Source organism: Protopterus annectens, chromosome 2.part1 (genome assembly GCF_019279795.1).
Source record: "Protopterus annectens isolate FY-2018-M chromosome 2.part1, PAN1.0, whole genome shotgun sequence".
Taxonomy (NCBI): domain Eukaryota; kingdom Metazoa; phylum Chordata; order Ceratodontiformes; family Protopteridae; genus Protopterus; species Protopterus annectens.
In genome coordinates this window covers 1199932123-1199949594 of record NC_056729.1, presented here as the reverse complement: position 1 = coordinate 1199949594, position 17472 = coordinate 1199932123, and the positions used below count along the sequence as shown (strand labels likewise).

Below are 17472 nucleotides of genomic sequence, written 5' to 3'. Positions count from 1 at the left end.
TCATCTCTTTGACAATCCCACTTCTTCTTCACCAGCCTCTTCCTCTGTATACTCTCCTGTACTTCCTCATTCCACCACCATGTCTCCTTGTCCTCCTTCCTCTGTCCAGATGTCACACTAAGCACCTTCCTAGCAGTCTCCCTTACTAGCTCTGCTGTAGTTACCCAGCTATTCGGTAACTCTTCATTGCCTCCCAGTGCCTGTCTTAACTCTTCCCTGAACTCCACCTCACAATCACCGTTTTTTAACTTCCACCATTTAATCCTTGACACTGCTTTCACACTCCTCCTCCTCTTCTTGATCACCAACGTCATCCTACAGACCACCATTCTATGCTGCTTAACTACACTTTTCCCAGTCACCACTTTACAGTCTCCAATCTCCTTCAGACTGGCCCCCCTACATAGGATATAATCCGCCTGTGTGCATCTTCCCCCACTCTTGTACATCACCCTATGCTCCTCCCTCTTCTTAAAATACGTATTCACCACAGCCATGTCCATCCTTTTCACAAAATCCACAATCATCTGACCTTCTGCATTCCTCTCCTTAACACCATACCTACCCATCACTTCCTCATCCCCTCTGTTCACTTCACCAACATGCCCATTGAAGTCCGCTCCAATCACTAGTCTCTCACCCTTGGGTACACTCACCACTTCATCCAACTCACTCCAAAATTTTTCTTTCTCATCCATCGCACACCCAACTTGTGGAGGATATGCACTAACAACATTCATAATTACATCAATTTCAAGCTTCATAAACATCACTCTATCAGACACTCTCTTCACCTCCAAAACACTCTTGGCATACTGTTCCATTAGGATAACGCCTACCCCATTTCTTCTCCCATCCACACCATGATAGAACAATTTGAACCCACCTCCTATACACTTGGCCTTACTTCCCTTCCATCTGGTCTCTTGCACACACAATATATCAACCTTCCTTCTCTCCATCATATCAGCTAGCTCTCTCCCTATACCAGTCATACTTCCAATATTCAAAGTTCCTACCCTCAGTACTACACTCCTAACCTTCCTCCTCTCTTCCTGCCTTCGGGCATGCCTTCCCCCTCCTCTTCTTTTTTGGCCAACAGTAGCCCAATTTCCGCCAGCACCCTGTTGGCTAACAGTACTGGTGGCGGTCGTTGTTAACCCGGGCCTCGACCAATCCGGTATGTAAATATGAAATGTTCTCCGCATCAGTAATTTGGCAGAGGTTTTACGCTGGATGCCCTTCCTGATGCAACCCTCCCCATTTATCTGGGCTTGGGACCGGCACAAAGAAATGTATTGGCCTGTGCATCCCCAGTGGTTGGGTTTTTAGAAAAAAGCATACTGACACAAATGTTGTTATTCTAGCAATTTTCCAAGTTCATGAGACCAATTTGTATAATCTATCCCTATTTATTTTAGGCTTTGTCCATATTTCTTGCATTAACAGGTTGAGGTATGTGTGTGTGTGTGTGTGTGTGTGTGTGTGTGTGTGTGTGTGTGTGTGTGTGTGTGTGTGTGTGTGTGTGTGTGTGTGTGTGTGTGTGTGTGAGAGAGAGAGAGAGAGAGAGAGAGAGAGAGAGAGAGAGAGAAATGCCCTACTAAGAGTTAGCAGGTGAAATTTGTTTTCAAGTACATTTTCAAGGATTTGTGAGCCTCAAGGGAAGATAAGTTTACTGCTGCTCATGCTAAGTCAGCTTAAAATGTGCAACTGTTTTGTTTAACACATGGTATCACTATTGTGGTACAGAATTTTAAAGCAGTGTTTGTCAAAGGAAAAATAACTTCAAAATGATCAACATATGGCAGGTTCAGGTTAAGGCACTTTAATCTTGCAGCAAGGAGACAAAAACGTGCTAATACAGAGTTTGTCTAACTAGAATCAGGAAGTGAAGCTATTCTTATACATTTTTTACAAGACATTGCCTACTAAGCTGACATAACAAATCACAAGTTCTTTTAATATTATTTCATAGCAGCTGTTTGTCCATGATTTTCTGCTGGCATATCAAGTTTACAAAAAAACTTCCTAAGAAAAACAACGTGGCCTTAATGACCACCGGTCAGATATGACTTCTCACTATGCAATGTTACCATTCAAGGTACTATGGCTAATTTGAGCACAAAGCAAGTACAGATTATAGTTCATTTCTTTAAGCAGTCTTTGTTTGGTGTATCTTTTCTTTTCCGCAGCTGTGATGGTTCTCATAACACGAACAAAGCTGATTGTTCATATTCAATCACGTTATAGAAAACAGTATTGTTCTATTCATTCACTATTCATTCATTTTCCTGACCTAGCAGATAATCACCTGCTTCTCAGTAAATTTCCAAAAGGCATAAACATGAATTTTGCTGTGCTAGCAAATACTAGGTCAGAGAGCATCTTGCAATTTCAGAAAGCATACTGCAGTTTGAAAAAACATCTTATAATTTCATACAGAATTAAGCTGTACATAAAATAGAATGAAATGTGTTAATCCTTTTAGCTTCTAATAAGCACTAAACATATACATTAGTACATATTTTTCTAACAGTGTTTGTTGCACAGCAGGTAGCATACTTGTATCTTGATGTAAAAGGCTGTAGGTTCTACTCCCCCAGCATGTAGATTTGTATTTAAGGGGGTGGGGAGCTGCAGTCCTGAGTATGTCCTCCTTTGCATGAGATTCCTAGTAACTATGAAACTGTTTTTCAGCTTGTCACCCATTCCCTATTACAATATACCACCTTACCATTTTAAATGTAACATAGACAATTTATTTTTTAAAGGCAGCAGGCAAATAATTTGTAAATGAAATACTGAAATATAAAGTTGTTTTCTAGCAACAACCTCTTCATTAGTTTCAGATCTCTTTAATGTGGAATTATTCAGAAGACTTACTTATGCAGAGATTGTGCATATTGGCTGATTTTTGTGGATTGTAGTGACAGAAGTCTCAGTGGCCTTTTATGGTTGAAATGTTCTGAACTGGGCAGTTTGTCACTACTGGCTCAAATGCTTTGCTTCACTGCTTACTGGAAAAATGTTCAAAACTATACATTTAAAACGCACTCTAACAAGTGGTGCTGTATTTTACAGGGGATATAATTCTTATTACATATTATAATTAATACAATCAGGAAGGTGAATCAAAGAATTTTTGCATGGCCCTAAAAATATGTGCAAGGGATCTATGATTTGAAAACAGCCCAAAGGTAAACTTAACCTGCCACTGCCCAGATGCATTTTCTTTGAATGTGGGTTTCAATGCTATTTCAGTGAATTTGAGTTTAAAAGGTAGAGATGTTTTAATGCTAAGTCTGTTTTCATTGTAAGACTATTGCTTTGTTTACCAAATGTCTATCAGTGTTTGTGCTATAAAATTTGAAATAAAATTTGTAAATTAAAATCAAAAATATTTGTAATCATTGCAGAAGTAAAGCATAAAACAGTATGCATACTGAGAGTTTGACCAGTGTTTATTGCAACTGGGGAGAAATAGTCAAGTAATGGGACATTGGAATGGCTTGGGGGGGTGAGGGCTTTAGGTTTGCACCCCTCTGTAAAAAATCCTGTGGGATCCCCATATATATATATATATATATATATATATATATATATATATATATACACACACACGCACACACACACACACACACACACATATATATATATATATATATATATATATATATATATATATATATACACACACACACACACACACACACACACTAAAAAAATAAAGAATTACATCAAATATTGAATGCCTTGCAGTATAGACATAATACACACTGAGCAGAGTGGATAAGTTGTTGACCGCAGCTATTAGCTGAGATATACAAGTATCCTGTTTTTTTTCGATTATTTATACAGATTGTTTTTAACAATTAATATATAGCACTTTTATTGTCTGCTTTTTAGTCTTCGAGTGTATTTTATTGCTATTAACTAATCTGCACAAGTAACTGATTTGTCTGCAGTTAAAAGCATTCTGTATCTTTACAAATCTTTGCTTTCTCTAGTGCTACTGTCTGTAGGCTATTGTTTCTAGCTGAAGCCTCTTTAACTTTGCTAGATTGTGTTAATAGTCTGCTGAGTGGGGGCTGGTTCTTTTGTGTTCTTGTAAAAAAAAAGTTGTTCTTCTGGTATTTAAGCCCTAACTTTGATAGGGTTTCTGTCTATACACACTGAGCAGAGTGGATAAGTTGTTGACCGCAGCTGTTAGCTGAGATATACAAGTATCCTGTTTTTTTTTTGATTATTTATACAGATTGTTTTTAACAATTAATATATAGCACTTTTATTGTCTGCTTTTTAGTCTTCTAGTGTATTTTATTGCTATTAACTAATCTGCACAAGTAACTGATTTGTCTGCAGTTAAAAGCATTCTGTATCTTTACAAATCTTTGCTTTCTCTAGTGCTACTGTCTGTAGGCTATTGTCCCCACCCTCCCAGTTGGTGTCTTGCTCTTATACTTGGTGGCTTTGCAGTTGCCCGCCCCTACTGTAAATCTGATCTGTGACACTCCTCCCAGTCTAGTGTCATTAGCTCATTGCCTTAATATTGCTACAACTCAAGTGCTCTAGGTTTATTTTATTTTATTTATTTATTTTATTTTACATTTGTTGACCGGGCTAGTCCAGCTGGATAATTTCCATTTTCAGTGGAGGCCCGGGGAGAAAAGCTCCACAATTAAAACAAGGTTAAACATTTAAGCAACAATGCATACATTTTAGTGTAGTAGAAAATACAGCGAAAAAAAACAGGTAAACATCTGAAGTGTTTGTGTGTTTTAGCTGCTTTTCTGTATATATAGACTTCTCTGTTTCTTTAACTAAATAAGCTCTGCAAAGTTGTTTTATTGCATTCCTGCCTGTATTTCTGAGTTTTTTGCACTTTTAAAGTTTGTTTTTGCTTAGTTTAACTGGTAGGCTACACACTCAAGTGTGCTAGCTGAATTAAAGCATTTACTGTGTTTCTGTACCTAATTTCTGCTACTTTGTAAAAAAAAAATCCTTGTTTCCTGCCTTTACTGAACTAGAATAGTCCAGTCTTCAGGTATTGCTGATCTCTGGGCTGTGTCATAGTTCCTGTGTTGCCCATATCCTTATTTGGATAGGAGGAAGCTTCTTTGTTCACCAGTGAGAGTGGGGAGCTCTGAGCAGCCTATCTGTCCCTTGAGGAGTGGTTCCAGCCCAGTGACCTGTAGCTTATTGGCCGTTTTGGGCCATTTCCTATCTCTTTCTAACCCCCTGCTTTAAAGCCAGCTTTAGCGCGCTTTTGCGTTTTAAATTTAAAGTTTGTCCTGTTTGTTGCATTTACCTGTTGAGGCTACACACTCAAGTGCGCTAGCCTGTGTTACATATTTATTGCATTTTTCTGCTGTTTGTTGCAAAAAAGAAAAAAAAATTATCTTTGTTTCCCATCTTTCCTGACCTAGAGTAGTCCAAATACAGGCTTTGCTGTATTCTGGACTTTTGGAAAGTTCCTGTGTTGCCCATTTCCTTTCTTGGATAAAGGGAGGCTTCTTTGTTCACCAGTGGCAGTGGGGAGCTTGGAGCAGCCTATCTATCCCTGGAGGAGTGTTCCCAGCACAAGAATCTGGTAGTCTATTGGCCGTTTTGGGCCAATTTTTAGCTCTTTCAAGTCCCCTTGTATAAAACCCACTATGGCGCGGTTTTTGCACTTGTTACTACTCAGCCAAGCTCCTTGTGGTCCTGCAGAGTGGTGTTAGCAGCAGAGAGGCTAAAAGAGTGACTGCTAACCTGATAAAAGTGTTTGTTTTCCTGCTACTACCTGGGTGACTGTCCGATCTAGCTAAACTGCAAGTATTTCTGCTTCTTGAACTGTTTTAAACTGTTTAAAGTTGTTTTTACACCTGCACTTTTAAAGTTTGTCCTGTTTGTTGCTTTTACCTGTTGAGGCTACACACTCAAGTGCGCTAGCCTGTGTTACATATTTATTGCATTTTCCTGCTGTTTGTTGCAAAAAAAAATTATCCTTGTTTCCTGTCTTTCCTGACCTAGAGTAGTCCAAATACAGGCTTTGCTGTATTCTGGACTTTGGAAAGTTCCTGTGTTGCCCATTTCCTTTCTTGGATAAAGGGAGGCTTCTTTGTTCACCAGTGGCAGTGGGGAGCTTGGAGCAGCCTATCTATCCCTGGAGGAGTGTTCCCAGCACAAGAATCTGGTAGTCTATTGGCCGTTTTGGGCCAATTTCTAGCTCTTTCAAGTCCCCCTGTATAAAACCCACTTTGGCGTGGTTTTTGCACTTGTTACTACTCAGCCAAGCTCCTTGTGGTCCTGCAGAGTGGTGCTAGCAGCAGAGAGGCTAAAAGAGCGACTGCTAACCTGATAAAAGTGTTTGTTTTCCTTCTACTACCTGGGCGACTGTCCGATCTAGCTAAACTGCAAGTATTTCTGCTTCTTGAACTGTTTTAAACTGTTTAAAGTTGTTTTTGCACCTGTACTTTTAAAGTTTGTCCTGTTTGTTGCTTTTACCTGTTGAGGCTAAACACTCAAGTGCGCTAGCCTGTTTTACATATTTATTGCATTTTCCTGCTGTTTGTTGCAAAAAAAAAATGATCCTTGTTTCCTGTCTTTCCTGACCTAGAGTAGTCCAAATACAGGCTTTGCTGTAGTCTAGACTTTTGGAAAGTTCCTGTGTTGCCCATTTCCTTTCTTGGATAAAGGGAGGCTTCTTTGTTCACCAGTGGCAGTGGGGAGCTTGGAGCAGCCTATCTATCCCTGGAGGAGTGTTCCCAGCACAAGAATCTGGTAGTCTATTGGCCATTTTGGGCCAATTTCTAGCTCTTTCAAGTCCCCCTGTATAAAACCCGCTTTAGCGCGGCTTTGAGCGATTTTGCGCATAGCGCAGCATCGGGCAGCGCCGCTTAATTGGGTTTAAACCATTCTCGGCTCCACAAAGTCTGCTCTTCACTTTTTCCCTTAGAACTGATCTAGTTCTCATAATAAACACCATATTCCCACTCTAAAGCCTGGCAATTGCTCACTAAAGCAATTATATAAGTCAGCATTAAAAAATTAAAAGCACTACACCCTCACAAACTCCCCTTGAGTACTTTGTTCCCCATTGGCCCTTTTTTTCAATTATAAATGAATTCCCAATACTATTCTAGCATGTCCAAAGGTCAGTTGTCAATCTTCTCTCCGGTCCAGCTGGTGAATCTGGGAATCTTTAGGCAATGTTACAACTGCCTCATGTACACAGACAACCCTCTCCTCCTCCCCCCAACAAATTCCAACACATGTGAGAGATGCAACCATATAGCCAAACTGGAGGCTAAGCTCTCTCAACTCAGTACTGGCATAACCAGTCAGGAGGAGAAGGAAACCACACTCACTACAATTCCAGTCTCACATAGACCTACCACGACAGCAAACCAAACACATAAACACACAAAACATACTCGAGGCTCTAAATAAAAATCTGCCTAAGCAGCAGAGACCTCCAAAGCAGACACCCAAGCAACCGCTACCCCAAAACAAAACATGTGCAACACATAGCTCACAAAGCCAGTGTGCCGAACAGTCACAGCCCTTAAGGCTAAACAACACACCTGATACACTTGTAATAGGTGACTCTATCATCAGGCACACTGATGTCCCGCTCACCAGGCTGAACAAGGAGAAGGTCACGGTGAGCTGCCTGACGGGAGCTAGGATCCACCACATAACACAAGCACTCAGGTCACTCCAAGGCAAGTACAAATATGACTCAGTCATTGTCCATGCTGGTGTGAATGACCTGAAATGTACCTCCCTGGACTACATGAAAAGAGACATAGAGGAGCTCTCTGAGCATGTAGCCCAGGCCGGTATGACCCTGACCTTGAGTAGCATCTTACCCTCACCAAGAATGATGCCACAATACGAAGACAAGATGATCAATTTCAACAATTGGCTTAAGTACTGGTGTCATTCAAAGGGGATCCAATGCCTGTCTGCCTGGGATGACATGCTCGACAAGCCACGATGCTTCGCTAGGGATGGCTTGCACCTGTCACCCCTGGGCTTTCGGATATTGGCAAAGGCTCTTGCCACCCCCATAGTGCCTTTTTTAGGCAAGGCTCAAAAGACAAACCCACCTCCATAGGTATCACAAGGGATAAGAAACTAAGAGTAATGCTACTCAACTCCAGAAGTCTAAACCTCAAGATGCACGCACTCGAAACTCTCCTTAGCATGGAGAACATTGATATCTGTGGAGTAACAGAAACCTGGTTCAAGGCTCCCGAGAGCACCCCAGCACTACCAGGTTATACCTCATACCATGTTTTTCGGCCCCAAAACTTGGACTGAACTACAAAAGGAGGGGGAGCATCAATATTCGTCAAAGATACCCACACCTCCAGGTTGGTGGCACAGCACGAAGCATCAGAGACTATCCATGTGCAACTAACAGTGGGTAAAACTGCCTTCCAGTTTATAGCCTGCTACAGACCACCCTCCCAAACCCAGGAACCCCACTCCGCCTTCCTGAGAACACTGGAAAATATGAAGGTCTCTCCAAACACCATTATATTGGGCGACTTCAACTACCCTAACATAGACTGGGAGCATTACTCTAGCTCCAACACCCTAGCCCAAAGGTTCCTAGAATTTATAAACTCAGATGCTATGGAACAACTTGTTGCCACTCCCACAAGAGGGGAAAACATACTGGACCTGATCATCACCAACATGGGGACTCTATGCTCCAGACCAGAAGTGTATGCCTCACTGGTAAGATCAGACCATAAACTAATCTCACTAGATATTCACATCCCGACCCCAGCTCCTCCCAGAAAACCACAGTGAAAAACTTCTCTAAAGCAAAGTTCACACTCCTCAAAACCGAGGTGGAATCCTTCAAAGCCCCCGGGCCTTTGGAAAATACGGCCCAGACCGCAGAATCCTTTATAAACGCATTCTATGAACACCTTCAGGAATGCATGGATCATGCAATCCCAAATAAAACCAAGACCCAATCCTCCAAAGTTAGGCGTCCTGTCTGGTGGACCCCAGCCATAAACAAACTATACAATAGAAGGAGGAAGCTACTACATGATAGAGCAAAATCACAAAAAGGGAAGGCATCTCTGATTAGTATTAGCAAAAAACTGGGCACTCATAAAATCGTCCAAGGCCAGCTTCGAGAGAAAAATTGCACAGGACACTAAGGATAATCACAAGGCTTTCTTTAGTTATGTTAGGAACCTGGGTGGGAATTCCCAGATATGCTCAGAATTAGTCCAAAATGACAAAAAATACACCAAACCCACAGACATTGCCAACATCCTAGCTGACAGGTTCAGCGCAAACTTCTCCCCCCTTTCCCCACCAAAAGGGCAAATATCTATCCCAGCAGAGTGCTGCCCCCCTGACATCTCAGATGCTCAGGTAAGAGCCGCCCTCTCCAAAGCAAAAAACACAGCATCAATGGGATCAGGCGGTGTCCTGGGCTGCGTCCTACATGAACTCCAAGAAGAGCTAAACCCAAACATAAAACTACTGTTCAATCTCAGCCTTACTACAGGATATGTACCCAAAGAGTGGCGTACAGCAACAGTGGTCCCTCTCCACAAAGGTGGTGCCTCAACGGATCCTGGAAACTATGGCCCCATAAGCCTGACTAGCTTGGTCTGCAAAGCTATGGAAAGGATCATCATGGACCTCATAAATAAAGATATTGGGGACCTACAGACACTGAATCCTACCCAGTTCAGCTTTGTTAAGGGCAGATCCTGCCTCTTAAACCTGGTCGATTTCTTTGAAACAGTCACCAAGGCCATTGACGAGGGAAGGTGGTCCACACAGCCTATCTGGACCATGAAAAAGCCTTCGATACAATACCCCACTCGGGCATTATAGATAAGCTCACCAGCTTAAATATAAACCCCTATGTCACTAGATGGGTTGCAAACTGGCTGAAGGACAGAACCCACATGGTTAGAATTGCTGGAGCCATGTCAGACTCCAAACCAGTTACAAGTGGCGTCCCACAAGGCTCAGTCCCGGGACCTCTCTTGTTCGGTATATATTTCTCGGAGGTACAGGCTAACACGGAAGGACTGTGTCTGACCAAGTTCGCAGATGACTGCAAACCGGGTGCTATAATAGACTCTCCAGCCGACACAAGCCTCCTACAAAAGGGCCTCATAGAAACAGACAACTGGTGCCAGAGCCATGGCCTCAAGCTAAACGCCAAAAAGTGTATAGTCATCCCCTTTGGCAAAAATAAAGTGCCCACAATTTACCACATAGGTGGTAATCCATTAAGTACGGAAGAAGTAATTAGGGACCTGGGGACCCAAGTTGATAGCAATCTCTCATTTGACAACCACGTGGCCAAAGTGGTTAGAAAAACATTTTATATAGCCCACCTAATCATGAAGGGATTCACATCTAGATCAGGGGAGGTCATTGTGCCTCTTTACTCATCCCTCATCAGGCCCATAATTGTGTACAATGCACCTTTTGGGATGTACCTTACCAGACACCTGCAGCAACTGGAAAGACCCCAAAAGTACCTCACCAAGAGGATCAAAGGGCTCAAACAGATGCCATATGCTGCCAGGTTAAAGAAACTCCAGCTCTACTCAGTGGCATACCGCCTGCTCAGAGGCGATCTGTGCCTGACGTATAAAGCCATGTCCAACCCGGAATTAATGGACATGCTGCACCTCAGAAAATCCAAATCCCATCGAGCTACGCACTCGAGAGACTTTAACCTCAGCACTGAAATAAATAGGACATGCTGGAGGGACAGATTCATAACCCAGAGGCTCCCTTCACTCTGGAATAAAATCCCAGTCCAGGTTAGGCAGAGTCCCTCGTTGACTCTCTTCAAGAGGAATCTTGATGAGTGGATGGGAGATAGTAGGTTTACCCCGGGTATCACTTCTGTGTCACTGTTAGACAGAGGCACAGTATACTAACCTCGAAAAAGGGCATAGCAAAATTCATTTAAAATGGGTGGCGAAAGCCAAACACACTCTGGCTAGGCTTATAAATGCCCTTGGGCAGATAGCCTAGTATGAACCTATGAACGGACGGGGTATCAATAAATACAACACCGAGAGCGAAAAGAGGTCTTACATATTAGTACACACCTCAAGAAATATAATATCCTAACTGCATTATGCAGGGCACTATGCTGTTTGTACGGTTTCTTTAACAGAACTGAGTGAAGAAGGGCCCACCACGTGGAAGGTTTACTGGAGTCTAGGCAAGGTCAAGAGTGAGATCCTCATCAGTTTTAGAAAATCCTTACTATATATGTTACTTAGTTATTGCTATTACATTCGTCTGGAGAACACTACCCTACATTCATAACTAATGGGTTCTTTCTAGATTGCGGTGGATTATATATTATGTATGTATAAAGTTAATCCGCCACTGTTTTCTGCACTAATCGATGGTTTATGCGCCAACATCAGCAAAATACAAAAAATAACATACAGCAGGAGTATCCATTTAGCATCACTGCGTGCCTGCTTAATTTCTTGCGATTACTATTTGCGTTTTAACATCCAAATAAGTTAAACACCTGGAAGCTAAATCACCCTTTAAATGCTTATTCAGGCCGCGTTTGGAGTTATAAATGCAATACTGTGTGATGCCACCGCTATTAGAGGATTTTAAAAATAGCCGCTATTATTTTAGTGGGCAGAAGCATAAGTATACGATTTAAAAACTGGGGTGCTTAATTAATAATAGGTCTTTACCACAAATGCAACCTCATTCCTTCCGCTTAATGTTAAAGTCCAATGAAAAGCAGGTCGGGCAGGTCCTTCGATAACCACGCCCCCAGAGGTGGCCTGTGCAGCTGTCACCCGGGGTTGCACTGTTGCCTCGGATGCTCGGGCCCTAGAAATAAACGAGGGTGGCTAGTATATTCAGACTTTAAGAGACCAGCGAGGCTGGTTCCATGCTCACTTGTTGAAGTCGCTGCGGTCCTACTGCAAGTGCTCTTTAGAAGACGAACGATTCTTTACAGCAAGGCTGTTGTTGCACAGGTAACTAACTGGCAGTAGGACTTTAAGTGTTATTACACTGTTAACCGCACGTTGGAGACCCTAAAAGCCAACGTGGTGGTCCTGCAGAGTTGAAATAGCTGTTCTTCGCTGGAAGTTGCACTTTCTGAAAGGGAAGCTTCTGTTGGTCTTCTTTGTCAGGGTAAATAAAAAGCATTTTTCGATCGTTGAAGGATGACCGAGGGCGAGAAGGTTACAGAAAACGGGGACCATACTGGAGGGAAGACTGATGCCGCCACAGCTGTGATCTCAGACGGGCAGAAGCCAGTGAGTGACAATGATATGATGTCAGGGGATTCATCTCAGATGGTCAAAGGAAATAGTGAAAAGGATGGTGACCACTGCAGAGAAATCGAACAGTTTCAGCAAGAAAAAGCTGTGGAACCCCCAGATGGTGGCTGGGGCTGGGTGGTAATGATTTCCTCAATGTGGTGCAATGGATCAGTATTTGGAATCCAGAATGCATTTGGCATCATGTTTGTTGCTCTGCTGACAGTATTTGGACCAGACACAAGTCGGCTCGCATTTGTGAATGAAGAAGGTCTTGCCAATGAGACCCATGGGGTTGTACCGAATTTACACCACAATGGAACGCATGATGAGGCGCTCCGGTTCAAAACAGGTGAGGTTAAGATGGTCTGGGAAGGAAGATGTTGGGTATGTGGATATATTATTGGTGGGCAGTAAAATATGCGTAAAGCTGTCCAAAGTTGGATTCCTGGTAAAAGTGGCAAATTGGGTAAGCAGTCTACCTAGGTCTGTAATGATACCTGTCAACTGTAGAGATTTTCGCAGAATGTCCAGATTTTGGCCGCATATTTTTTATGGGTTTCATAGATTAGTACTAGGTTAACTGTCCTTGTGGGCCATTTTAAGTTTAGCCAATTAACCCATGTCAGAATCAAACCCTGCACCTTGTGTCTGTAAGGTAAACACCTTGTCCTTGACCATTATGCCAACCTCCCACTGGCCCGTTTTTCAGAAAAGTGTGGTATTCAGGCAGGTGGGGAACCTATGAACCTAAGTTGGTGGTAGCTCATTAAAGACTCGAAAACAATGACAAACACTTGAGTTTCAGACTTCATGCTCACGTCACTGCATAACTTACTATATCAACGTTCTGTTTGTAAGAACAATATTTAAAAATTGTCCCTATTTTTGGACCTCTGTCCCACTTTTATTTATGGCTTTGTCCAGATTTTTTGCTCTAAGAGGTTGAGAAGTATTTATGTAATGCTTTTCACAGGAATATATGATGAGGAGTAACTTTTCAGATTATTCAAGCTGCAGCTATCTGGATCATACAATGATCAACACAATGTGGAAAAACGTTGACTTATGTGTTCGCAGGTTGTAGTTGGCTGGACACATGACATGAAGCATGCAGACAGAGAGAATATGTATAATACGTGAAACTGAACTTACCCGCCCTGCAAGCCCCACACACACACACACGCATACACACACTCTCTCTTTCACTGCACATATATAAACACACTGTCTGATTTTTGCCTCAAAAATGTACTATCTTCTGAATAGTTTCGTGGCATATAGGAAGGCTTCGATTCACGAAGTTTGAATTACACGTTTTTATAGTAGCAGAAGCTAGTTATTATGCGACTTTCAAAGTGAATAACAGCAGGGTGTAGCCAGCATTTTACATATAAAATGTGTTTAGTGCACGATCCGCGTACTGTAACTGTCTCTCTGGAGAGCTACCAATGCAGCAACTATAAGTCATTGTACGCACAGTTATTTACTAGCAAACTTATAACTTTTTTTTTCATTTATCTTGAGACTACACGTACTTTAGCTTCTTGTTGCTCAAGCCTCAAAATAATGCAAAGTCTTAAACTGACTTGTAAATCGTGGCTTACATTGTGCATGACTGGCTGCATCCTTGGCTAATGCCTCCATTCAAACTACATTATTCTTGTGGTAAGAGGTTCTATGTGCAGTTTAAGAATGCCTTTTAATTGCATTCTTAAATGCTGAATTCCCTATACATTCCTGATAATCCACACTATGCTCTCTATCAACGCAATGCTGTTGTCATTGTAGACTACAATTTGTAGTAGCTACTATTTCCAGGCTAGTTTGTATAGTACAACGGCGTACCTCTCAATTGACCAGATTTTCGCAGAATGGCCAGATTTTTTTGTCTCATATTTTTGGTTTGTTTCTCATAAAATTGTATTTTCCGGCAAATCATTGAGGACTGAAGTCAGAAAATAATGGCAGACATATGAGTTTCATATCTTTCGGAAAATTCATGCTACTGTAAAATCTGTCATTCTACTAATTTTCTACGTTTGTCAGAGCAATATTTTAAAAGTATGCCTATTTTTGGGGCCTTTGTCACCCCATTATTTGTGGCTTTGTCCAGATTTCTTGCTATAAGAGGTATGTAACAGCGGGGAGGGTCTTCAAACCTTGGCAGTATTACTTTCTCACAAGCTGGTATATTTTTACTATAGCGTGGCAATTTTGACGAGGTGGCAGCCAAGATTACAGCATTACAAGTTACACGCGTATCACCGCCTCGGTGACGAGCACATCCAACATTAAAGATGCAGTATTGACCTACTAATCCATCGGTCACAGCATATGATAAAAATGCTTCCAGATGTATTTGCAGTATTCAGCGTTTTGAAAACAAGTCATTGAATAACTTACTAGTACGTTCAAATAGGAAACTTAACTGCCTACTGACAGCCAGAAGGAATTTCCTCCGGAAATAAAAGCACGATACCGATACAAAGGGAAGTCACCAATATGTTACTTCCTGATGCTTATTTGCTGTCTGTGATATGGGTGTTATGCCCTCGCAGTTTCTTTGACTCTCAGTGGTGCTCTGGAGGAAAACACGCTATTATTCTTGGCTAAGAGGACTGACCAGTTACAAACCAAGTTGGGGCAAAAGGGGAAACACTGTTCCTTAGTTGGTCTGCGGGGAGTTTGTTGATCCAGTAAACGCAAATAGCCGTTTAGCATAGTGCTTATGTGTTGTGTACTGTGACTGGTTTGAAATGTTTGTTATTTACAGCATAGCTCCCAACCTTCCATCTCCAAAATGAGAAACATTAGCCCTCATAATGTGGAACAAACGGGCAAAATGTGGAACACATACTAATGGCTTACTAACAGCTTCAACTGGGAAGGTGGATGGTTAAAATATGCTGTTTTTACTTATAAAGAAGATATTTTAATGAATTAATATGATTCATTTCTATTTTCAATGGATTTCACTTAAAACATTCCTAACACTGAATGTGTGACAGAGTCTTTCAATGTGGAACTTTGAGGAACTTCGAGGAACGTGAACCTTTTAAGACCCTAAATGAGGTACGTTCCTCGTAATGAGGCACACTTGAGAGGTATGCTTAGAGACTCAAAAACTGGCTTGCGTGATATGGTTCATTTACAGTTTTTATCGACGAAAACGTGAAGTCGTTTGAAAACAAGTTTGAGCGATTTTTTTTCTTGAAGTGTATATGATGAGTAGTTTTGCTTACTAAGAAAGCATGTGGACATGCCCAGTCAGACTGTCCCAGTCAGCAAATAAAATACGTGAATAAAATAATTGTATATTGTATGTTGTTACTTTGCAGGTAATAAACTGGTTATTTTGTCATATGTAACACCCTAAGGTTATAACGCTGTTACTGACCTTTTCAGATGGTGAACTTGCTTATGGGTGAGAGAAATGTTGCTTATAGATTTGTTCTTTTGCAAGAATGGTAATTCTTGCCAAGTTGATGTAAAAAGGAGGTCCTACACACAAAAGCTGCACAAAATAACTAAAGTGATGTTCGTTCAAAAAAAAAAAAGATAGCCTTACCAAAAAAGGAATAGTGTGAGCCAGCCCTTTTAGTGATGTTTGTTGGTAAATGCCTGATGGCCAGGTGACTCATGTGGCCCAGTCAGTCCAAGGCCGAAAGGCTGCACAGATCTACTGTGCGGGTATATCACCCAAAAAGATAAGGGTGAGGGTCATGTGGGCTAGTGGGGTGCCTGTCAAGTAGCAAGCAGGATAGGAATGGATTTTTAGACCTGGCAATGTAAATTGGTTGTTGGGACATGAAATATGTCATCACTGGAAGGAGCCAGATCTTGTGCAGGTGGATGAAAAAAATACAATCAGTCAAGTATTTATTTAATCAACTTATTTATTTTGTTTGTCTTCCATCACCAGTGCCACTAGCCCTCCAGCCCCTTCTTTTTCTATTTGACTCTTTCAGAGCCAGAAAGTAATATATTCTGTAGCAGAAAGGAACGTGATTTCCTCTATTCAGGGTAAGTCCATCATTTGGGCAGCCATGGTGGTTGTTTGTACCCTTGGTGACATTTCAGTAACAGGGAAGGTTGTAATAATGGCCATAAGCCCTCTCATCTGGGCAGGGGAGCAATCAATTTGTGTCACTTGGGGCCACCATGCCTTTCATGTGTGAGTGATATTTCTGTGTGCCCACAAATGAAAGCTACTGCCAGGCAAGCAGTTTGATGAGCCAAACACCTGTCCCCTCCTTCTCCAAGGAAAAGTGACAGTCTGTCTTTCTCCACCCCCCCTCCCCCCAGGATGGGTATGGCTCCAAAAGATGTCCAATATGCTAATTGAAACTAAGTCATCTGGGCTGTAATCAGTACTGGAACTGGCATAGTTGCTCACACACTTGACATAAAATTGAATACTTTCAGGATGGACACAAGTCTTTTTTCTTTATTACAGTTCCTCTCTCAGTTACCATCTCTTTTATACCTACCATTAGACATCTTGTCTTATTTGCATATTGACAGAAGTGAAGCAGTTCTGTAGCTTCTTTAGTCTCTTCTTTGACTTCAGGCTAACCATTTATAATGCCTTAGCCTTTGATTCGTATTTTCACACTGTCATGAAGCAGAACAGTTCACAGGTCCATAATGTTTTCTGTGTCCCCAAGATGTTTTGTAACCTGTAACCTGACAATTTGAGTTCAGTATTTTTCAATAAATCCTCAGATATTATACAAACAATGCTTTCTGCGTGTCGGACACCCACTTTTTGAGATCCTACCTAATAAACAGTGTAGATGCACTTTCTTAAACTCGTTCAAGAAAATCTGAAGTTTTACAACTTGTGGCACTGTATTTTAAATGTAGTGTTACATATGATTAACTGATAAAGGTGCTTGCAATTTTCATGATTTTAAATATTTGCATATCAGATTCAATTATGTTATAGTACCTAATGAATGCAGTAGTTGTCTGGACAGTGGTGTTGCCCAGATTTAATTTCATGTTTCCTTTATGAAAAGATGGTGTGGTGGAACAGTGTATTTTTTGTTTCTGATTTCATAGTTTTTTTTTTAATTGTTGGATTTGTGTGTTGTGTAGTAAGAATATAAGGATTGCATATGCTGTATATGTACCTTTAGAGGTACAGAAGCACTGTAGCCTGATGTCATACTGT

General features: G+C 41.5%; 1 protein-coding gene across 1 annotated transcript in view; it reads left to right on the top strand.

Annotated features, from left to right (window-relative positions):
• The first annotated feature begins 11850 nt into the window (after positions 1-11850).
• The window catches only part of SLC16A10 (solute carrier family 16 member 10), a 758083-nt gene continuing 752461 nt past the window's right edge, over positions 11851-17472 (top strand). Inside the window, exons 1-2 of the mRNA XM_044062731.1 lie at positions 11851-12537; positions 12622-12645. Coding sequence (XP_043918666.1) covers positions 12198-12537; positions 12622-12645 — 364 coding nt within the window. The 5' untranslated portion in view covers positions 11851-12197. The remainder of the gene's footprint in view (positions 12538-12621; positions 12646-17472) is intronic.